General features: G+C 38.1%; 2 protein-coding genes across 4 annotated transcripts in view; one reads left to right on the top strand and one right to left on the bottom strand.

The window, feature by feature from the left end:
* Window positions 1-11,523, bottom strand: part of LOC139959064 (cilia- and flagella-associated protein 69-like) — a 31,529-nt gene extending 20,006 nt beyond the window's left edge. Inside the window, exons 1-8 of one of the 2 annotated variants that reach the window (XM_071956618.1) lie at window positions 11,365-11,523; window positions 6,939-7,059; window positions 6,099-6,161; window positions 5,396-5,461; window positions 4,947-5,056; window positions 4,404-4,480; window positions 2,256-2,428; window positions 663-823 (exon numbers count right to left, since the gene is read on the bottom strand). In XM_071956618.1, the coding sequence (XP_071812719.1) occupies window positions 663-823; window positions 2,256-2,428; window positions 4,404-4,480; window positions 4,947-5,056; window positions 5,396-5,461; window positions 6,099-6,161; window positions 6,939-7,022 (734 nt within the window). In that variant the 5' untranslated portion in view covers window positions 7,023-7,059; window positions 11,365-11,523. Of the gene's footprint in view, window positions 1-662; window positions 824-2,255; window positions 2,429-4,403; window positions 4,481-4,946; window positions 5,057-5,395; window positions 5,462-6,098; window positions 6,162-6,938; window positions 7,060-11,115; window positions 11,273-11,364 lie in introns of those variants that run through there. The other variant, XM_071956619.1, reaches the window with a different exon arrangement.
* Window positions 11,524-12,684: 1,161 nt separating this feature from the next.
* LOC139958936 (17-beta-hydroxysteroid dehydrogenase type 1-like) lies at window positions 12,685-19,813 on the top strand. Of its 2 annotated transcripts, XR_011789909.1 has the most exons (7): window positions 12,685-13,133; window positions 14,227-14,392; window positions 14,937-15,119; window positions 16,612-16,705; window positions 17,912-18,089; window positions 18,480-19,317; window positions 19,385-19,813. XR_011789909.1 is itself a non-coding variant. In XM_071956388.1 (6 exons), exons 1-6 carry the CDS (start codon window positions 13,035-13,037, stop codon window positions 18,609-18,611), a joined length of 852 nt encoding a protein of 283 aa, XP_071812489.1. In that variant the 5' UTR covers window positions 12,685-13,034; the 3' UTR covers window positions 18,612-19,813. The 2 variants fall into 2 exon arrangements, 1 of the variants encoding a protein (XP_071812489.1); XM_071956388.1 differs by having other exon boundaries at window positions 18,480-19,813.
* Window positions 19,814-23,463: the final 3,650 nt, after the last annotated feature.

Genomic DNA, 23,463 nt, shown 5'->3' with positions numbered 1-23,463 from the left:
CATGATGAGAGAGTCTAAAATTTATTTTGAAAATATCTGATTTGTTCTTTGTATGGGCTTAATGTCAATGGAACATGGGCATGAAAAAAAAAAAAATTGAATGGGAGTCAGTTAACTACTTGCTTATTAATAACTTCATGCAGTGGTAAAAGTTAAAATCTGGAAGAGTATGTCTTGGCTTGATTGATTTTAATCATATTTTGAGTAATCCCTACTGTACCTGATTCAATTGTGTTTGATTGTATTTGATTCGATTAAGTTGACAAGTCAACTCAAATATTCTGCTCGAAAGATTTAACCTTGGAAGATTTTAGACTTTATATCTGCTGGAACTACAGATACACACAGTGAGTAGGTGAGTTAGTTTTCTGTATGGATTGGTGTTCAAGATAAACTCCCTTTCAAAATATTTCACAACGTCAGTAAAACACATGTATTCCTTTATCATAACATTTTTCTCACAGCTTTTTGCAAGTTCAACTGCTGTCATTCTTTTTTATCTTTCTAAAAAGTAAAAAGGTTTGCTCATATTCTTGCACTTCCAATTTTATTATTTATTGCTTTTGTTACAAATGTAAGGTATCTATCTATAATCCGCTCTTTTCAACCATCTTAAACGACAAAAGAAGACGACAATAGCTGGGAATTATCATTTTGTTTACCTTCCACTTGGGTCAGGATCGTTCATCCTGCTTGCGATACGAGAGGCGGCATCTGCCGACAGCATCTTATCGCAGTTGGGCGTAGAGAAGGACGACAAGTGTTGTAGGACATTCATGAGACAGAGTTTCACTTCCAAGTCCTGCTCCAGCAGAGACAAAGACTGTGGAGAGATGTAATATCAAAGTAAAACACTCACAAAACTTGTATGTATTGAATGTATTTTAGATTCTCCTGCAACCAGGAACTCGCGAAGAAGCCATCATTGGCTTATCAAAGCCGCAAGCTGACCGAAGTCAGTCTCTCAGATTCATATTTTAACGTCCACGATTATGAATTGTCAATCGTCAACAACTCTGTAACTGGACGACATACATTAATCTTGGAGTGACTCGAACTCGGGACCATAGTAGATAATAAAGGAGTGAGTAAAACCTTGATAAGTATGGACAAGAACCCAGGAAGAAATTTTTTTCAGGGCAAGGCAGATTTTGTTTGTGAAAAGGGAGTAATTTTATTTACTGTTAAACATTATCTGCAAATGATCGTTTGCACTTGTGTATCCCATGGCAACATTCAAGCCATTCCTTCCCTACCCCTCCCTCCCTCCCTTTCCTTCAATCCTTTCAAGTTGTATACAAACTAATATAGAGTTATAGAGTGAGAGTCAGACAAAACAGTAGTGAGTGATCCCTCAAATATGGAAGACTTGAATATCTCATAACTTCTCATTTCACATTTCAAATGCTTTCATCATTATTCACTTGCAGCCTTATTTTTTGTTATATAATCATTCCAAAAAGTCGCATAGAAACTGGACACTATCGCCTATCGTAATACAACAATGGAAATAATCATTAATGACTGGCACTGTCAGTACTTACACATAGAAATAAACATAATTAATATATTGGCATTAAGGGAGAAATATTGAAAATATAAATCCAGAACAGCAATGCTGCAAAATCTCAACATCATTGTTTTTTCCCCTTCTACCCACAAATCAGCTATATTCACTGGCAACAATCAAAATGGGTCATAAAGGACCACTGCTGAATGAATATACAAAACTGGTATGGATATGTCCGTGGGGTGATTATTGCTATCCGATCCATGAGATGGGTCAAACGAAGGTTTTATCTGACTCAAAACAAGACATTATAATCAAAGAAACTATCGTATTAGCCTAATTTTCTTTTTACTAGAATTGTCAAGCACATGCTCTCTAACAACCAATCAAGATGTTGCAGCTAATTCACATTCAACCTATCATACCTATGCATAAATCAGAACATCCTGACCAGTTTCCACCGTTGTAACGAGTCACGGACTTCAGTGACGCGAGTCCGTGACTCGACTCGAGCCAGGAAAAATCACTGCCATTGACAAAGACCTTAAAAATAAACTGACCTGTCGGAACTGTGAAAGTTTCAGAACTACGATATTGTGTACCCTGCCTCAGATACACTGAATGAACATAACACGATCTGCAAGCAACTTTCCAGTGATTTTAATGATTTGACATATATGTGAAGGTACTTGGGATATCCACCTTGGTTATGGTTTAGCCGGCTGGCCTGCTATGTGTAACTCACCTTGACTAATGTTTCGGCTACATCACTCTTTTCGAGCATGGCAATGTTGTACGCCTGAGAGCAAGGTAGTTGGTCCTTAAATTTCTGACTGGACGGTTTCTGTGTATAAATGCTTAGAATAGTGTTGGCTAACTCCAACTTGATGTCCCTGTTTGGAACCCGCATTAGGTACCCTAAAGAGGAGGTAAAAATAAAGCTATCTAGGTGACATTTTATTCTTTACTGATGACAGCAGGTAGTTTTTGAGTATAGCATGTTCACCACATGAATTTATATTATACGTACATTATTCTATATATATGTATATATATATCTTTGTATTTATATATATATATATATATATAAATATATATATATAATTGAAATTGTAGTGAATTGGAAGATCCAGAACAGTGAAAAAAACTTCAAGCCTCCACCGGGATTCGGACTCGGGCTTCCCGATTTATATGCGGACACCCTAACCACTAGGCTATGGACGCTGATTGTATGTCCAGAAATTCGACCCCGGTCAGGAAGGTCGTAATTCCACTGTGTATATATATATATATGTATATATTGCAAGTCACACATTTTGTGATGCGAAACCAGATACATTATTCCTTGATCTATATCTTTATGTAGCCTATGCACATCTTAACTACTTGAACAAGGAAGCTTTTTTACTTCCCAAATGTTGTATTTGCCAGGAAGATTTCATACGTTTATCCATTTTTACTGTTGTACTTTGCTTCACAGATTTGACACGATCTGACATTTCTAATATTTATTTATTCAATTCTTCAGGACTTCAAAGGTAAGTTGGGGTGGGGGGGGGGCAAGATTGTACTAATAAATACTTGTCAAGTTTGAAAAAAATCTCCTAAATAAAATATTTTAGACCCAATGTAAAGAGATATATTTATGCTTCTTCCTCTCCTTCATCTGATGTGTTCATTTTACTCTTTACAAGTAGTAGTTAAACTTTGAAAACATTACTTTCTTTGTTCTTCCTGTTTGCTCTGTCTGCAGTAAACAACTAGAAACGGTGTACCAGTATTAGTATGCAAATTAGTATTTGGTGGTTAACCCTGATTGGTTCTAAGTGTTGCTACCTGGACCAAGGGTGTAGTTGGGCCAATGAGAGGAGTTAAGTTGGTCACATGTTTATATGCTGTGGTTTAGGAACTGACTTCCAGGAGTCTTAAAAAGAGATGCAGTTTTCTTGTGAGCCAGTCATAGCTAGAGGCCGAGTTGGTGGGGGCTGGGGGGTCTTGAGGTTAGGGATTGTCCACAGTGTAGATATATATAGAGTTGTTGTTAACTAAGCTGTCAACCTTGTCTGATGAAAACGTATCTTAACTTTGTTGGAGGAATTATTTGTAAATTATATATACATCTTGTTTACTGTGCCTATTCACGCTAATGGAATTGATGGAGCGAAGAGCTGTCATTTAGTCGCTGTTTTGATTATATTGTACCTGGACTTTCTACTCTCCTTGGGAATGACATCATTCGAACTTATTTGTTATTTACTGGAAGTTCATCTATCGCTATCGCCCACCGTCCCTTTTTGTACTTGCTGTTATCTGCCCGACATTCATTGACCCTTTTTATCATGATGGTGCATACCAGTCATCGGGTGACTATGGTTTAATTTAATAACTTTGGGACACTAAAACCATTCTTTGGGACTTATTCACATGGTCAAGAAGTTTCTAGCCAGCAACAACAAAGCAAACAGCTGACAGGAATACAGTGCTACTGGAAGATACAGATCCGCCTGCCAGATAAGCTTATAGTATTTTATTAATGTGCACAATATATATACTAGTCTTGTGGCCACTTGACACCCCCTAGTTAATTGTAAGTGTAATTGATACCTGTTTTAAGTATAATTGTATTAACAGTGCATTCATTTGAGGTGTACTTCCTGCCAAGTTTCTCACATTGCATATTTACTTAAATGTTGAGGCCGAGTTAATATAGTTACATACTGAATCTAACAGCAAGTCTTATTCTTTATTTAGCCTGTTGTATTCAAAACATAGTGGTTAGCTGTCCTCACACTTGGTAACCACTAGGGGGATTCCCAACGTGCCTGCTGGTCAGCTAGCTGCTGACAAGAACCCCATTTCTTGCAAATCTTACACCAACTCAAAACATACTTACCTAATTGTGAAATGGACTCGACCACAATTTGTGAGTATACCGTCTCATCTGAGGACTTTTCTTTCAAGAAAGGTAAACTGTAACAGAAGGGAGAGGGTAAAAGTGGCAGTAAAGAATCAAAATCAACGAAAGGATTAAAACGTGTTAGGTTTCACATAATTGGTTCACTAATATCATTTCTCACTAGGGGTCATTCAATTACCCTAACCTATAAATAATTTATCAAACGAAATATTACTCTGTGTGTTTTCGCTATGAGAGGACATAATGCATCATGTCACTGCTTATGGAGTAATTTGTATAAATGCAGTGAGAGGCATTCAGCTTGAACAAGGGCCTCTGGCATTATACAACTTAATTCAATGTCACCACCTATAGCACAAAGTCCTTGTGGGTTCCCTTTTTTACATGTTCCCTACCTTTTTGTCCCCCCCTCCGGCCGTTTTCCTGACCGCTTGGGAACCATTCAACCATGTAAAATATAAGTATGGTTAAACAGAGTATTTCAGAGACCTCAAATGATTATTTGGCCTTTGCTCTCACCTGCATATTTTTAACAACTCTTGCATTGGCTGGAGGTAGTCTGAATGCGATGCAGCTCTGTCTGCGCACACATTGATGATTTTAAAAGCCTGCACCAGATCTTTTAATAGCTGTTGGATTTCAGAGGTCAAGGATGATTGAGCAGAAAATATTAATGGGGGAGTATTTCTGCGTGAGCTTTTTTAAACCTGTTAGGGTCGTGACACTTGGATGTGATCATGATCCGTTACAGGCACACAAAAGCGGTGACTTATTTTTACCAAGAAAATACGACTCATAGCAGAAAACAATACCCAATTACACAAATAACTCTGAACCATCCTTACAAGTGACACAAACACCCATCAAGCAGCCTATTAGGGCAACACACAGACACACACCCTCTCTCTCCGCCCCCCCTTCCGCAATATATACATATAAATGTATGCATGTGTGTTTGACAAGGATACCAAACCACTCTTGTAATGCCGTATTAGTCTCTGCAATGCATGGAAGTGTCGGTCATAAAGGGTGGTCTGAAACATGCAACAAGATAAAGAAATGATAACAGTAAAATTGCCACAAGAAATTATTATCATGCAAAGTAATCAACATCGATAATGTTGCAATATAAACAGGAGAAAAGCATATATACCATACCCAAAAGGCATAAAAGAAACTATAACAGCTAGGTATATCAATTTCTTAATAATATTGTTAAAAACTTTGCAAAACCCATTCATCTCAAATGTACAAAAAGCAGGGGTGGGGGGGGGGGACACACTAACATTTAAACTGACGTTAAACTAGATCAAAAGAGATACCTATTTCGAGATCTGGCTTTAGGAATCACAAATGATTTCAAGTTGGTTAGCATCATGTTTGATATCTAGAGTAAGGCAAAATATGTCACCAAAACAGAACTAGTATTGTTCGATACAGGTGACGGACGCCTACAGTGGAATTACGACCTTCCTTTGAACCTCTGGACATACAATCAGCGTCCATAGCCTAGTGGTTAGGGTGTCCGCATATAAAGCGGGAGACCCAGGTTCGAATCTCGGTGGAGGCTGGAAGTTTTTTCACTGTTCTTGATTTTCCAACTCACTACGATTTCAAATATATATATATATATATATAAAACACATTACAAAAATTCAAGTGAAAACTTACCGAGTGAGGATCAGTCAATAATTTGAATACTTTGTTGAAGTTTATCGCCTGTATTTTGATGCCCTGTAAAGAAAAAGTGGGGGGAAATCAAACTCATGACTATTTCATCCATTGTTTTTTTACATCATATAAATTTCGTACTTTCACACTTATACACACACTATGTGCTTAACATAGAGATTGTGTCAGCACATTGCCAAAGTTTTACCATTTTTGAGAAAAAGGAGATTTAGGCACGTGACAACTAAACTATATCTGTAAGACAATTTCAAAAAAAGGCAATACTTATTCACTTATGATATACCTGTATATATTGAGGTTCATTAAATATTGACGGCAACAAGAAACATTCAGTTGTCACTTTGCAGTTGAAGTGATACCAATATAAAGCCATCCCACCTCCTTTCCCATTTCCCAATTATTTATCCAGGGCTTACTGACAATAATTAGCAACACCTGAAATGGAATACTGTCAAATTCTCTCTGTGCTCCTTTATTCACGATAGGTATGTTACTGCTCAATTTCCAATCAGCTAATGATAATGGGAATATGTTTTACTTGAAGGACAACACTTGAAAACATTCAATCTGTTTATGATAAGACCAAAGAAGTGGCGATGTTGTCGCGGGAGGAGGTGGGATTATGCCTGTTCAGCTACTTTTGAGGGTTCTTTAAAAACTTTGAAAGGAAGGAATGATGATTGGAAAAGTTAAAGAGCACAAGAAACTAGTCAGTCTCCTTAGCTGAAAATTAAAATATTATGTCAAAAGGAGCCCACAATTTTACAGACGAGATGTATTTGTAGTACAGCTCCGTAGTATAGTGTAATGGTACAGTACCTGCTTCACGCCAATGTCATCATCAGTGATGACATGACCCACAACTGGAACAGCTGGTTTGGTCAGTACATCTTCTGTAGCCATAGTCGGACAGGCAAAATCGATCTTTTCTGCTTATTGACTGAGAATGCAATGGTAAAGAAAATGGAATACTAATGAACATACCAATCCAGAACACATTATCTTTTTGTTGGAGGTAAATCACTTTTACCGAGCCATGCAAACATATATGCTTTACATGATCAAATGGGGGGAAGAAATAGCTTTCAGGCATACCAACTACCAGTGGCGGACTGACCACACGGGCATTTGGGCAATGCCCGGTGGGCCGATGGGCTGGGGAGCCTGGTAAAAATTACAGCCCATTTCACAGTAGTTAATAGAATACAGACAGGCTGTGTAGAAATATATTTTTAACTGTGGGAATCAGTCATGTAAAGACTGTCCTCTCTGTTGCTACAAGGTGCTCCTCAAGTTGAACCTTTTCAACGATGCTTGCAAGGGCTTGCCTACAAGCTGCTGGTAACGCTACCTGTGTCACAAGCGGCATGTGAACGTTCTTTCTGCCTTGAAGAGAATCAAAAACCATTTGAGAAGTACAATGACACAAGAACATCTTGAGGCGTTGATGTCTGTGGAAAAAGGATCTTGGCCAAAGTTGACACTAAAAATATCATTGATCGTGTGGCTGCCAGAAGCAGCGAACTGCATAGGCTCCTACTCCCGTAGACATGACATGTGTTTGTGTTATTGAACATATGTGTTGTAGTGGATTTTATTTAGGTTTTTTTCAATTTTTTCAAGCATGTTGTCACAAAATGCTTGAAAAACTAATTAAAATTCAGTCTAAAACATATTATTTTGTTTACGTTATTAACTTTCCTAGTTTAATCAAGCATTGCTTCTGGAAATTATTTATATGTCTTTTTTAAAGGATTATTGTAACCTACATAGTTGAGAAATATAGCACCATTTTGCATCTAGGCATTCCTTAAATTAAAAAAAATCTCATCTTAGACCCCTCCCCCAGGATGGGGATCACTAGTAAGTGGCATATCAATGAATAATGGGACGGTATAGGTGAAAAATGCCCGGGCTGGTTTTAAGACCCAGTCCGCCCCTGACAACTACCCATATATAGCAAATCAAGCAAAAACTGGCTAGTTCACAGTTGTCATATGGCATACAGTACTTTTGCCTATATATACTGGCAAGTGTGACTCCTCAAAATGATCACTCTTTTATAAGCAATACAATCTATGCAGCCTACGACGTAAGTCTGTATTTTAGTCAATCGTGAAATATTTTCTTCTCCTTCATTAAAACTTTAATCCTCCTGTTATCTGCTGGAAGATGTGTCATAATTTCAGATAAAGATCTATGTTATTTTCATGGTACACATAAATCGCTGACACATTTAATGCAGCCAGAGGTTACTTCAGTCAGTTCATCAAGGCTGTCCGAGCTATTCTTGAACATACCCCAGTCAGTGGAACTCATCACATTTTGTAATGAACTGATATGCTCCCTCAATAGGTCCCTCTCTAATTTCATCTTCCTTTTCGTGTGTTTGCCATGTTTTTCTGTGATTTGGGCACAACAGTTGTGCTAAAGTGATCGGAAGTAGCTATTGGCAGCGACTTTGACGAATACACAGTCTAGTCTAGAGTTAGATTGAGGGTATGTGATGAAGTCCACTTCATTGTTGTATCCTATATCTTGCAAGAAAATTTGGCGCGGTCTCTACTAAAGTTACCAAGTAAGATGATATGTGACCTCGGATTCTCTCTTTGCAATCTGGTCATTACATTTCGCAGACTTTGTTTGTCGGCTGTTGCAAAGCAAAGTTAGCTGATGGTCTCGTGTACACATTGACTATTGTAATGTTTGATATCTCACTCGGCAGAAAACGCGGACGAACCCTGAGTGCCAGTAGTTCAATATTCTCAGTTGAAAGATTAGCACAGACCTTTGGATAGTTGCAGCAACAACCTTTCGAAACGTATGTAATTAATCCTGCGCCATTTGCTGGAAATTGTCGATCATGGCGAAACATGAAGTAGTCCTCAAAGGGTGTGAAGACTCGCGCATAAAGGAACGTCTCATTTCAATAATCTGCTCTAGTTTCGAATGAGGTGTAACAGAAGTGTTAGACACCACCATCGATCCCAGAAAATACACACACAGCTTGCTACTGTCGGTAATTAGACACTAGTGTACAGTCAATACATACAGCTACAGTCAATACCCACAATACAGTGCACATAGCAGCGATGGACATCTCAGGTCCAGATAAAAGATAACAAGGTACCACGTTTCATTACTCTCTGCATTTTGTAGTGACAAGAAAAAACTTCACTTGCAAGCAACGGAAAGTTAACTTTTTCAGAGTGCGGCACGCGGTTTGGGGCGAGTCTTCAATGCCTTATAATGTGCAGCACTGCTTCATCAGTTACTCGATGTTGTGGCGTTTCCTTTCCTGTCCAGTCCTTGTTATAACTTTGAATCTTTGTTCTTGTAGTGCTATGAAGCAGAGGTAACGCCTGTTGATTACAGTTTGTTCAAGCTGAATAAACTTGCCTTGAATGGTGTTTACGTTTCTGACAACCCATACGGATAACTAACATTTGATACTTTTGTCCCGTTTGTCCTAATCTGCAAGCTTGCTTGCTTTCTCTCTTCTTTCCTTTAGTATCCTATTTTCTTTCAATTTGTCCATCACCCGTGGCGGGACGGAGAAAACTCTCATATCGGCCTTTATACCGTAGAGTGTCTTCGCGCTATAACAATGTCTACGTGGCTTCCAAGCTTGAGCCTAAACTGTGCAAACTACGTGAAATAGTATGGCTTTAGAAGCAGCGTCGATATGGTGAAAATAAAAAGAGCTGAAATCACTTTTCTCCGATGACCGATAGATCCTGTGATAATTCATAATGTCGCTGCTCGACAATTAAATAATTCTGCCAGCACGAAAAAGATTAAACTCATGAGGAAAAACATCGAAATAAGGAAGAAAACATTAGAGCAAACAAACTTGTGTCAGCTCTCGGTGTGGGTTACCATTCATGTTCATAGCAAAGAACATGCCAAGTTACAAGCCAAAAATGCCTACATTAGTAGGAACAGTTTAGAGAAACAAAAACACACATCCTGGTTGAGGAGAAATTTGACAAATTTTATGTATACGGCATGTACCTTCATGTACCTGTATTTCTCTTCCTGATTTGCTGGGAATTGACCAAGAAGAATTCAATGTTTTGTATTACTAGGCTTGGAGTCCTTTGTGTTATCCAACCCTGGGCCTAGTACTGTAACTTTAAATCTGTTACATAACTTTGTACAAATCTATACGTCTAGGCTAAAGACTAAACCTTTGACACATCCACATCACAGTTTGTTTTGAATGATATTATGTTGTTGTACAATATCACTTCATGTGTCCCCTAACTTCAAGTACTGTGTTAGTCATTTACCTGCAGTGATAGACATTGTAATTGCCATGTTCGTAAGTCAAATTGTAAACCACTGTTTCAATCGCAAGTTTAATCTATAAGGCCTCAACGAAAACTGACATAATTGCCCCAGTGATAGAAGGTAAATATACCAATTTTGTATTTTCAGACACTTTCGTGGAATATACCGCCAAATTAGCGGAATGACACAGCAAAATTTGGGAAATTTTTCCTTGCCTAGACCAGTTTGACTCCCAACCTTACAAGGGTTATTCTTTCTAATGCTGGCAGTCTGGTCAAACCATCCATGAAATCACATAGCTGAAGGATAGAACTAAACCACTGGGCAAAATCAGTAAGGTCATCATCACAGCTATCCTTAAAATGAAACAATAACACCCTTAACTTAAGCTAGTACTAACTCTCTCGAGTACTAATACCATCATACCTATTAATGACATATGAGTAAGTCTGGAACCATGACTACTTGATGTCCTATCCATTCTTAGGCCTAAAATATAACAATAAGCTAGGCCTACTGGCTCTGCAGCCTACATAAACACAGCGGAAGGCTTTGCCAACCTGTTAAAAGTTTACCCTTTAAAATTCGAACTTAACAGTTAGGCCTATAACGTTAATACTAGGGCTAACTAGCATAGGGGGCCTAACACTTTTAAGAAAAGCCAGCCAAGAAACCGCCTGGCCACAACAAATAAACAACTCACATTCCCCAATCTCAGTTCCTTGCACTCAGACTGGGGGATAATATTATGTCAAACTTCGTCCTTACGTACGTAAAGCCTACAATATATTATATATTCAACGTAATTCTCATTGCGTTAGGATTTGCTACACGCTGAGGCGGACAGAAACATTGTCAATTACGTAGTGTAGACTAACGTGACATTGTGTAATATGTGAGTGATTAATTGCCAAGTCTGGTACAAATGCCCAACAAAGATCTCAATACTTACAAAGAAATTGTCATTTTGTGAAAAATTATCTTGCGTATGATCTATTCTAAAACATAGTTACGATCAGTCACTTCGAGTTTTCTCGCTTCGTGTTGTCAAGGATCTCCTAGGGAACATTCGTAGGCTTTCTGATTCAGCCGTTTAAACAGTCGACTGGCGATATATTCAATCTTGCTCGTTCCTTTTGGACAAAAGCCTATACATGGTTTCTTTTGTTGCTATAAACTTATTAACAAAATTAACAAAATATAGAATGATATTATATTATATTGTGGAATTGCCATCTAAAATTCATGTTAAGCTAAGGAGACCAGACAATAAAGCTGTGCCTGGGTTGATACATGTGAATCGAATAAAACAAGCCGTGGTTCGGCCTAACCAAGGACCGGATGATACCACCCCTCCGGTTATTCCGAACCCTGCCCCTGGTAGAGATTTAGTCACCATTGATACAAAGGAATCCTCCCCTACGAACCAGACTCCGGCACAAAATGAGTATAATGTCGAGAAAGTATTAGGCAAACGTCATACTCGTGTGGTTTGGTCTTATCGGGTTAAATGGCAGTCCTTTCCATCTCGTTTTATCTCAGGGGTAATATTTGATGACTTGAACGACGCATGTAAACAATACGTCAAGAGATCACATAATGTCTTACCTGCTTATAAGAAAAGACGACGTTAAGTGTTAGCTTACATTTAATTTTTTTTTTTTTTGTATGTGTAAACAATTAAATTCAATGTTATATATTTTTTGTCTTATCTACTTATAAGAAAAGACGACGTTAAGTGTTAGCTTACATTTAATATATTTTTTTTATGTGTAAACAATTAAATTTAAGGTTATATATTTGTTTTGTTTCTTTTTTAATGTTGGTGGTGGGCTTGGATTGGTACACTGTTGGATTTATTGTGAATTGTATTTTTGTTAAATTTTGGTATTTTTGCTCAGTGGCATTCGCACTTTAGGTGGGCGGGTATTGTCACAGTCTGTTACCCTGTGTAATAATTGCTTGTTGATTATATATTTCTTCCATCCGTATTACAGGAGGCGCTCTCCAGCCGACTACGCAAGTCCAAAGGTAACTGCGCATGTGTATTAGGTGACAACATGTATTTGCATAACTGAATTCCTGCACCTCAGGTGCCTAGTTGTATTTAATCATGCATAGAGAGTGTCCCCTTGTTGTTAGTCTGATACAGCGTTTGTACCCTTACTATAGAGTGACATTCTTTACCTTTATGTAAGCGTCGGATTGGTTTAGCAGTTGAGAAAGGGAGTTAATACTTATTACTTACTTGTTTTGTAATATATGTACAGGGCCCCGTCACATTATTTCTAAAGACCCGGTGCTTCCCTAGCTTTTAACTGCAGGGTATAGACCCAATTCATTAATTGGCTGAGAGGATTTTGAGATCAACTTGAAAACAGGACAAGATTTCCTGTAGGATGATATACTTCGAATGGTTTTTGTAATGTTCTTTATAAGTGTCAAACAAACAATCAAGAATAAGTGGGTATATATGTAAGCTGTGCTGGTATAATTCGCACTGTATAAGGCATGAGCACAAGTACAGTCTACATATTCCAGGTCGAGGCTTCCAACAGCTAACAGCAGTGGTCATTTTAGTAGTCGAAGTTGATTTGTAGTCACACTGATAAATAACTAAGGATGGGAGAACGTCAGATCGTACTCGTCACGAACTGTGAAGATGATACTGGGTTTTCGACGGCCCTGAAGTTTGCACAAGATAAGGAAAAACGGTACAAGGTATACATATAAGAGATATATAATACACACACACATGTATATGTATATATTTATATATATACGATTTTCATTTATATATATTCATTTGCCTTTGTCGTTTACCTCCATTGCATTAACATAAAGTCTGTTCAAAGTATCTCTTTCGAGATCCGGCTTTAGGAATCACAAATGATTTTCGAGTTGGATAGCATCATGTTTGATCTCTATAGAGTAAGGCAAAATATGTCACCAAAAACAGAACTAGTATTGTTCGATATAGGTGACAAACGCCTACAGTGGAATTACGATCTTCCTTACCGGTTTCGGACCTCTGGACATGCAATCAGCGTCCATAGCCTAGTGGTTAGGGTGTCCGCGTACAGAGCGGGAGGCCCGTGGTTCGAATCCCGGTGGAGGCTGAAAGTTTTTTCACTGTTCTTGATTTTCCAACTCATCACGATTTTCATTTATATATATTCATTTGCCTTTGTCGTTTACCTCCATTGCATATTTATATATATATATATATATATATATATATATATATAGGCCCGGGTACGAATCCTGGTGAAGGCTGGAAGTTTCTTCACTGTTCTTGATTTTCCAACTCATTACGATTTCAATTATATATATATGTTCATTTGCCTTTGTCGTTTACCCTCATTTCAATAACATAAAGTCTGTTCAAAGTATCTCTTTCGAGATCCGGCTTTAGGAATCACAAATGATTTCGAGTTGGTTAGTATCATGTTGATCTCTAGAGTAAAGGCAAAATGTGTCACCAAAACAGAACTAGTATTGTTCGATACAGGTGACAAACGCCTACAGTGGAATTACGACCTTCGTGTTGTTTTTAATATTTTTACTTTTATTTTAACTTTTTTTGGGGGGGGGGTTGTTAATGTTGGTAATATTGTAAAAACAATTTAACTTTTAGACTCCTGTAAGTATTGTACTGATAATGTTATTTCTGTGCGTGTGTGGGGGGGGGGGTGGTTAAGTGTGTTAAGTTTGGAAACCAACCACCATCACCCCGGTTGACAGTACGTCGCTGCTCTAGATAATTTTAGCTGAACTCAAATGAAATGTAAATTATTTCTGCTTTCCACCATAGGTATGGGCTGCGGTGACTGATAAAAACTATTTTCATATTTTACAAAAAGGAGTAGAAAATCTTGTAGATGATACTCTCTTTATCATTGAAATGGCAATGGAAATGAAAAGCATCGAAGAATCCGTCAAAGATATTCTGCAGAAAGATGGACATATCGATATATTAGGTAAATCAAACGTCTTGAACTTACACAAGTCGTTTTTTTTTTATGTTGACATGTTTTCAATCTATGTATATAGATGTTTAATATAAAGAGGAACTTATATGACAACATCTGACGTTTGTCTTCGTTTCGCGGTGGGGAAGGTCATAGCGAGACGTATTCTTCCCCCACATGCAGCCCCTCCCAGCCCCATACCCTGAAAATATTATTATGAACCATTGATTCATATATATATTGATTGATATATATATATATTTATATATATATATATATATATATATATATATAATTTATGCATTTTGTCTTTTGAGAAGGAGGGGGAGGGGGGGTGCGGGAGGGTGATCACAGTCGCCTCTGTTTTATGTAGCCTGAAAAAAATTAGTCTATTATAAGTATATAGCCTATATACATCGTCGCGTTGCATTCACTAGTCTCCTATATGTATGATTACATTTTTTTTCTTGGGACAAGTAGTGAAATCTTTCTCTATTTTGGGATCATTTCTTTGTTTATTATTTTGTTTCTTGTGTTTGTTTTTAACTTGCAGTTATCAACTCATTAAAGTTGGGTGCGTTTGGTCTTTTTGAAGAACAGCCTTTCGATTGCATTTATCCAATTTTTGAGACAAATGTCTTTGGACCCTGTCGTCTGCTACAGCTCCTGATTCCGGGAATGAAAAGAAGACAAATGGGAAGGATCTTAATAGTGTCTAGCTCCACAGAATTAGAAGGTACGAGAAATGCTACGATTTTGTTATCCTCTTAATAAGCATGATATGCGAAGAATTATCATCTTCGGCTGTTTAGTATACTTGAAAAAATAAGCAAGTTTAACCTATGTAAGTTGGATATAAACTTTATCCGACGATTAATCCAACTTGGCACTGTATAAGGAGCGCGTTCAATTCACTGTTAGTGTATACAGATCAGTGGTTCAATTTCCTCTGTTTCTTCATAGACTTTTGTCAGACGTTTGTTTACTGAGAAGTTGATCTAATGTAACAATTGCTTAATCATACATCAAATGTATAGGTATAGGCTACATTCACTGTCGAATTAAAAATACACTCCACCCCTCGCCCCCCCCCCCCCCATTTTAAATATTACAGTTGATAATGGTTCACATATACTCATTTCGACTAAACCCCTCGGTGCCGTGAATGAGTACAATCAAGTCTAACTTTCACTGTCAAGGAGACATGATTTCTTCAAGGTTCAAGGTCTCATATGCAGTCGCATGAGGTAGCATACGCCCATTAAAAGCCCCATTGACTTACACACTAAATCACAAAAGTAATGTGGTCTCTAAGTCTAGATAGAAGTTTTCACTAGCTAAACGCTACCCATCAACGGATAGCTGACAAGTTGGCCTTTCATGGCACCATCAATTTTCCGTACCATGACCGCGCAGATTTTTTTGCTATCCGAGCCGGAAGTTTTTCGTCACCTGTAAACAAACCTCTGCACTCAGTAGTAAACGATTTTCGTACGCTGCACATGGGAGGCCTAAAGGGGTCTAAAATTGCCTCAATTGACCCAATTTTCTCACCGCATGTACCTCCATTCATGCTCTTCAACATGCAAGCCACAAAAAAAAACTAGATCAGGATTGATAACTGGTCCAAAAAAGCCTGTTCTCCTGCTGCATTTTGGCACTTTTCCTGAAAGAGAACAATCGAGCGGATGAATATAGACTCTAATATAGGGGTATGCCACCGTAAGTATTCTCTTGCCACGGGGAAGTCAGCGTGTAGTGGTAACCATATAGATTTTCGACAGTCATTTATATTCTGATGACACTAGCATTTCATTAAGAAAAAACGTTAGCCACGAAAACAACTTGAATCTTGAGACATTGATAAAGCATACATTTGTATGCGCATATACTCAAAGCACACCGTTCGTACACTAGTCAGTGCGTGTTGACAATAGATGGCGCTACATACAATCTTAATTCCAGAACATCACCTCCGAACATTGGCTTTAGACAAATTAGAAGATTCTGAATATAATGTCAGGTTTTATTTCTTACTCGGGAATTGTTCACAAACTTTCCCAAAATTTAATTGCCAGGAGCTTTTTTTCACATGTTTACTGTTAAAATTTCCTGGTCCCATTTTCTTGCATGAGCAGTATAACATGATTCCGATGTTACGTAAGATTTCTTCTTTAGGAAATTATTTTCACATTTTTGTAAGTATTTCAATTTTTTTCTTCCAAAAGGTGGACCTTTCACGGAATACTATTCTTCTTCTATCAGTGCGTTAGAACATATTTGTTTGCCCTTGTCAATAGTGGTACGAAAAAACAACGTACTGTAAGTATCAACCTATAAAATATAAATAACACATTCATTTTACTTTTATAAACTTATGACTTATATCACCAATTCGTTTATTGTGCTCTCAAGTGGAGGTTTTGATGGCGAATTTTCCTTGTTTCGAGACGTATGCGAATTTGATTAGGTGTTGGTATAATGGAACATTGGAACATGGATATTGAATTTATTTCAACTTCAGACTCTCATTAAAGTGATAGTCTGACCTTTATTAAATTATAATTCCTGTAACTGATGATTATGTGACAACGGAACAGAAACAATATTCCATTTTAATGAATATCTCATAGAAACAGTCAATATTCAAAGGAAGAACCAACCTTTTTTTTTTCTTTTTTTTTAAACGTAAAAAACCCATGCTTTTAGGATATACATTAAACAAACTTATAAAAAGATTTTTTTTTCACTCATCCACCAAGCCTAGAAGAATACAGTTATTTTGTTAGAATCAAACCAATAATGTAACGCATTAAACTGATGCACGAACGATATACGTACTATGTGGTATAGGTCTGGTTATACGCATAATAAACCGAACGATATACGTACTGTGTGGTATAGGTCTGGTTATACGCAAAGTAAACCGAACGATATACGTACTATGTGGTAACGGTCTGGTTATAGGCATCATAAACCGAACGATATACGTATGTGGTATAGGTCTGGTTATACGCATAATAAACCGAACGATATACGTATATATGTGGTAACGGTCTGGTTATAAGCATCATAAACCGAACGATATACGTACTGTGTGGTATAGGTCTGGTTATACGCAAAGTAAACCGAACGATATACGTACTATGTGGTAACGGACTGGTTATAAGCATCATAAACCGAACGATATACGTATGTGGTATAGGTCTGGTTATACGCATAATAAACCGAAGGATATACGTACTATGTGGTATAGATCTGGTTATACGTACTATGTGGTATAGGTCTGGTTCCGCGGGGCGGGAACTGTCGAATATGTCAGTTTCTAACATTGCTATACTCGGGCTTGGTTTGATAAGCACAGAAGTGTGGAGGTAACATGTATTATCGGCATTCACAATTAACAATAATGAAAGATGCGTCACTTCATATAATTTCACTGATATTTCAAAACACAATTAAAACCATACCCCAATTCCCTCCCCCCCCCCCTCCTCCCCTCTTCTTCTCTTTTTCATGTTCGCATAGCCTTAGTGTCATACAGTCCTCTGCCTTGGCCTCCCCTGCTGTCGAATGGATTGTCCAGTTCTCACGTGACTTCACACCGGCGTCACATACCGATCCGAAACTGACGGAAATGATGAAGAATCGTTTGGATTATATCAAAGGACGTGGCACGGGATCAAATGCTACAACAATCGATACGGTACGTGTAATTCGTCACCATAAAAAACATCATTTGGGAAGGGGGAAAAACCGAAAGAAATACAGTCTGCAAGACTGCATTTTCAACCATGAAAGCGTGGAAGTATAAAACTCAGGAAACCAAGGGACGTGAAACTGAGGGGACATTTTGGAGGATGGTATATAATTATAGACTAAGAGGGTATAGTATAAGACAATCGATTTCCGGGTTGCAGAGGACATTCCGGTCCTCCGACAGCTCAGGACATTATAGTCTGACTAGAAAAAATGAAAATATTATCTTCTTTTTTTTGCCATTTGGAATGTGATGTAGCTTGAAACCTCATCCCAACGAATAATAATGATCCTTTCCACCGCTCTTTAGTTTTATTTTATTTTAATTGATTGGCAGGTATCTACCTTGTTGAAGATGGTTGCAGAAGACCCTTCGCCATGTTTGATGTATTCCGAATCAGAACATGTCGAGAAGTTAGCCGAAAATATCTTTGTCGATTACAAAGTTAAGCTGGAGGACTTGGCGTGATCTGGACAAGATAAGAGTTTATGGTTCTACTAGTTCATTAACTTTCCCTGTTTAAAATAAACCAACTTGCATTGCCGGGCAGCAATTGCGGTTATTCTTGAATTTATTATTATGTTGAATCAAGTTACGCTATTGAGAGAGGATTGACTTGCAACTGTTCAATAAAAGAGACACTGGTTAGTCGAAACGAATTGTTAGCAGGGACGTCAATCATAGGGCGAGGGGTGTAGAGGGACACATCCCCACTTTCTGAAGGGTTGGGGACACAATATCAAATGCCCCCCCCCCCCCGCCCAGGTTTAGTGACTGACTTGTGTAGGCGCTAGGCATATCATTCTCATAACGACTCGTGTCTCTCATTAAGGGAGCTCAAACATTGTGCTTTGAGATAAGTAGTTATTAATGTTTTATTCTCATCTGCTCCAAATAGAAATTTTCAACTGGGTTGAAATAAGAATTACGGATTCACCCCATTTATAGTGTGTATTTAATGAGGATCCGCGCCCATACACCGCCGGTTGAGGCTATGTGCTAAGCCGTCAAATAATGAAAGCCGCAACATTCGCTTATCTCCTTTATAATAAATAAAGATATAACACGTATACCTGTCAATTATATTGTGCATTCAGTTTGGTTAGCAATGCCACTCATGATAGTTTTAAGTGTTTTTGAGATAATTACATATTTCCGAGGAGTTTTGAGACAGGTCAATCAATCAATCAGAAGGTATTTATATAGCGCCAAAGTCAACAGAAATTGTTCAAAGGCGCTAGGTACATATATGGTGTTATATAAACATGTTACTCATTATACCTCCAGTTCTAGTTTAGTAGTTATTTACATATGTTCCCTTAAAAAATAGATTACTTGTGATTTAGTTAACTGATGCCAAGTACAGTGCCGGAACCTGCGGGGGTGGGGTGGGGGCAGATGTCCCAGTTAGATTTCTACTACCTAAATGAAGGTAGGCCTACGATACTAGACTGCGATATGAAACTACGGTTAATAAATATATTTATTACTTCTTATACCATACGTGTGCATGTTGTAGACATCTGTATAACAAGATGATTTTATTCTTGTATTCAAAGTTTAAGAATGTTTCGTTTTCCGGTTTAAAGTTTCAATTTTATTAATCGTGATAATGGCCCTATGTTACAACCGGATGTTAAATAGATGAATGGTTCTTCGTGTAAGTCTAATTACTTGACTGATGTGTTTTTTATTAAACTATATTTATGACTGACATATCAATCCAAGTACCAAACAGCAGCAAATTTGAAGATTACTAGATGTAATTCGCCCTGGACCCCGTCTGGGGCTTAAGGTGGGCCCCTGGACCCATCTCGATAAGGTTTTTCGCCAAGGCGCTCGGGGTGTGCGCAACATGTATATACTCCTTCAGTATTATCGATGTTCAGTCATTTATGTCCCCCTCCCCCACTTTTCAATTGGGATTGGCGCCCTGGTTGTTAGTATATTTTTTAAATTTTCTGTTTGTGTATTTGTGTGGAGGGGGGGGGGGGTGCGGGAGGTGAATAATCTGTAAGAAAGTTAATACTGACCTAAATTTTGTGTCAAAGATGGAACGTGGAAATAGAGTAAGGGGAGGGGGGGTAGTAGGGGGAATAAGGAGGAAGGTAAGGCAAGGAGGGAAGTTGAAACGGGACTATAAATTACTATATTTTAACTGCAGAACTTGGATATTTTCAGGTCTTATCTTTCACCACATCACTTCTCACCCCTCCAATCCCCCTTCTCTCCCCCTCCACCCTCCCCCTCCACCAGCCCCCCCCCCTCCCCCAAAAAACCCAGGACATTCGTCCCTCCGACATCAACTTTTCAATTTGCCCACTATTTTAATAGCGCTTCTGTCTGAATGTTATCCGTTTTATTTTATATTCATTAAAAACGAACGAGTGCCCTCTTTTAAGCACGTTTCGGAATCTCGCGAACGCGTACCCGTTTATTGTTTCAGTAAATAAGATGAGCGTCCTCTCTCAAATAATTATACGGCTTGTTGCGTCGGCTTTTGAGGCATGTGCAATTCTACTCGGTAATTATTATTTATTTTTTTCGTTATTAACGATTAATATTGACAAGTAAACATGTTTCGGCGACGACAAGTGTAGACTCCAATGAAATCATTAATTGTTCGCTACTTAGCTTTATATTAAGTTGTAAAAAAAAAACATTCAATGAAAGTGTCTTTATTTGAACATTTGCGCTCTTGCTTTGTATAATAGTGCACCCGGCAACATCTGCTTTTCTTTTTTCTGTTGAATATAAACAGCTGTTTCGTGTCATTAGCATCGCCTTACTGTTTACTTGTCACGTCAAATAAACCATATTTCTGTTAAATATGTGAAAAATATATGAAATATCAAAATTAAAAATGAACGATTAATTACTAGCAATAACGAACGATTGTGACTAGAAAGAGCTATAAACAATTTTGAGTTTTATAAATTGTGTTCCTATTTTGATCAATATATTCTGCATTTTTCCGTACAAAGTCGATAAAATAATCTCTTACTACAGCGCAGTGTTCAGTGATTTAAACATAGCATATATCATAATTTGAAAAGAACGGAACAGAAAACATTTTACAAAGGTAACAGTATAACCGTCCTTGATTGTAAATCTTCTCAATCTAACCTTAGAGATATGTACGCGCGGTTACAAAAAATGACACCAGATAAATGACTCATTAACCCCAATGCAGGTTTGAGATGGCGAGGTGGAGTAGGGTGTAAGAAGGGCGGAGGGCTCAGCGGTGCTAAAGTTTTAATCATTGAGGGTAATGGCCAAATTAATCACCAGTGTCGGTTGAACCTGCCAACCTTGGCTTGTCCTGTAATATTGATCAAAATTCCAATATTCTCTGTCTCGTACACAAATAGTGATTTTTTTTGGGCCAATTGTTTCTTTTTCAAACTTTTCTCACAGTTCAAAAAAAAAAATCATGATGTAGGCGGAAAACTGAGCCTTCTTGTGGAATTTATCGTGGAAATAATACTTGTGTAGTCTATGGCCTGACCATATCGGTTTACTGTATGTCTTTACAAACACAACATTGATTTGTGGGGATTTTCTTTTATAAAAGTCAATTTATAGCAGTGTGGGCGTGGTGCCACCACGATCGCATTTCAGCACCACTGGACGTTGGTATGTGGGCAGGATATACACTCCCGGAGTCAAGGGACAATTAAGAGCCCTGCAAAATATGCATGGGAAAATACAAAAGAGCATTTTCATATTCATTAGAAACCTTAAAGACAAAATAAAGAGCGGAAATCGCCTAGTTACGTATTTGTCCACCCGGGCACAACCTGACTTTCGTCGTCTCTGGGCCTGAAATTTTTTTCATGTCAAAGAGCTAAATTAAATGATATTTTCCATGACATGTGACTGGGTGTCCAAAATATCTTGGTTAGAGTGGTAGATCACTACAATAAAACTACTGATTTCAGTTTAAGAAAAAAATAATAATAATTGGCGGGTAATGAGGGCGCACTCACAATTTAGACAAATTCTCACCGTAGGGCATACATTTGTTTACTAATAGCAACATACTGTATGAACGTTACAAGTACGTTGGAGGTAACTAAACTAACATTTGGACCTGTTTATACTCACTGGGCATCTACTCAGTATAGGTTATACTGTATAGACTATGACTAGGCCTTTACATGTTATCCAAACAGTACGGTAGTCTAATTTGCATCCCATTTAACAAATGAATTCGCCTTGTAAGTGTCTTCAACTATTGGCCTAAACCTGGCCCAAACAAGTACCTCTCCGTTACTTGGGGTTCCTACATATTTTTGCCCCCTCCTTTGCAGGGCTTTGTATGAGTTACCCTACGTGCAAAGTTCAACAGTGTGACAGATACCCTCTATCAACCCCCACCCTTCCTGTGGACGGATGCCCTTGGTTCTAAACGACCTTAAAGTTTTTTTGTATGTGTTTTTTATTTAATATGTTAAAGAGATATAAAGACTATAATACAATTGCGTCCATCTACATGAATATGACCAGATGAATGATATATTGGGGTGGGGTGTCAGTGGGGGTGACAATAGTATCTGGTAGTTGATTGGGTTTTTATAGAATTCCTGTAGGGAGGAACGCCGCGTTTCCCTAACATTACATAACATTTACAGATACTCTCTCCCGCTGCAGTGTGTTGGGGTGTATTGGCGTGGATAGATATGGGGACGCTGTGGATGAGTGTTGGGGTGGAGGGTGACTGGTGCGGGCCGTATGACATTAACATCTGACCGTTGATTGGGTTTCCTGCAGATATTCATAAAGGAGGAATACGTTTTCTCCCCTACAGAACTTTTTAAGAGTTAACTGTTGAAAATTATCCCCAACCGGCACCCCTCCCCCGCGGATGCAACCTCTTGATTGATAATGATAACGAAGTATTTAAGGCGTGGTGTTCTGGAAGCGCTGACGCGTTAAGATTATTTATAAACCGCAGTATATATGTTTAATGTTTCCTTCAGATCTGAACCCCAAAAAATGCGTTTCTTTCTTTATGTGAGAAAAAGTATTATTTTCATGACCGTTACGTGTTACTTTGTCAGTATTAATACGTCATTCTTTGTAAACCTATGGTGCTTTTTTTCTTCTACTCGGTAACACGTTGTAACTTTACATGTTTTTAATTAATGACTAACAAATTTGACTGGGTCATATATACTAACAGCAGCCTCCTGGCGACATGGGCGACACTTTTTCCCCAACCGCTGCTCGAGTACAAACGCGCCACTATTTTCCGCATAGTCTCGCCAAACTCTAAACGATGTTTCGCTAAATACATGGGTAATACCAAACACTACGT

This window comes from Apostichopus japonicus, chromosome 18 (genome assembly GCF_037975245.1).
Source record: "Apostichopus japonicus isolate 1M-3 chromosome 18, ASM3797524v1, whole genome shotgun sequence".
In the NCBI taxonomy this organism is placed as follows: Eukaryota; Metazoa; Echinodermata; class Holothuroidea; order Aspidochirotida; family Stichopodidae; genus Apostichopus; species Apostichopus japonicus.
Note: the sequence above shows the minus strand (reverse complement) of the source record. Positions and strands in the feature narration are given on the sequence as shown.

Coding starts and splice junctions, on each gene's coding strand:
- LOC139958936 (XM_071956388.1), top strand. CDS start 13,035: ATGGGAGAACGTCAGATCGTACTCGTCACGAACTGTGAAGATGATACT. Junction 14,393..14,936: donor TGGACATATCGATATATTAG/GTAAATCAAACG, acceptor TTTAACTTGCAG/TTATCAACTCATTAAAGTTG. Junction 18,090..18,479: donor ATGCTACAACAATCGATACG/GTACGTGTAATT, acceptor ATTGATTGGCAG/GTATCTACCTTGTTGAAGAT.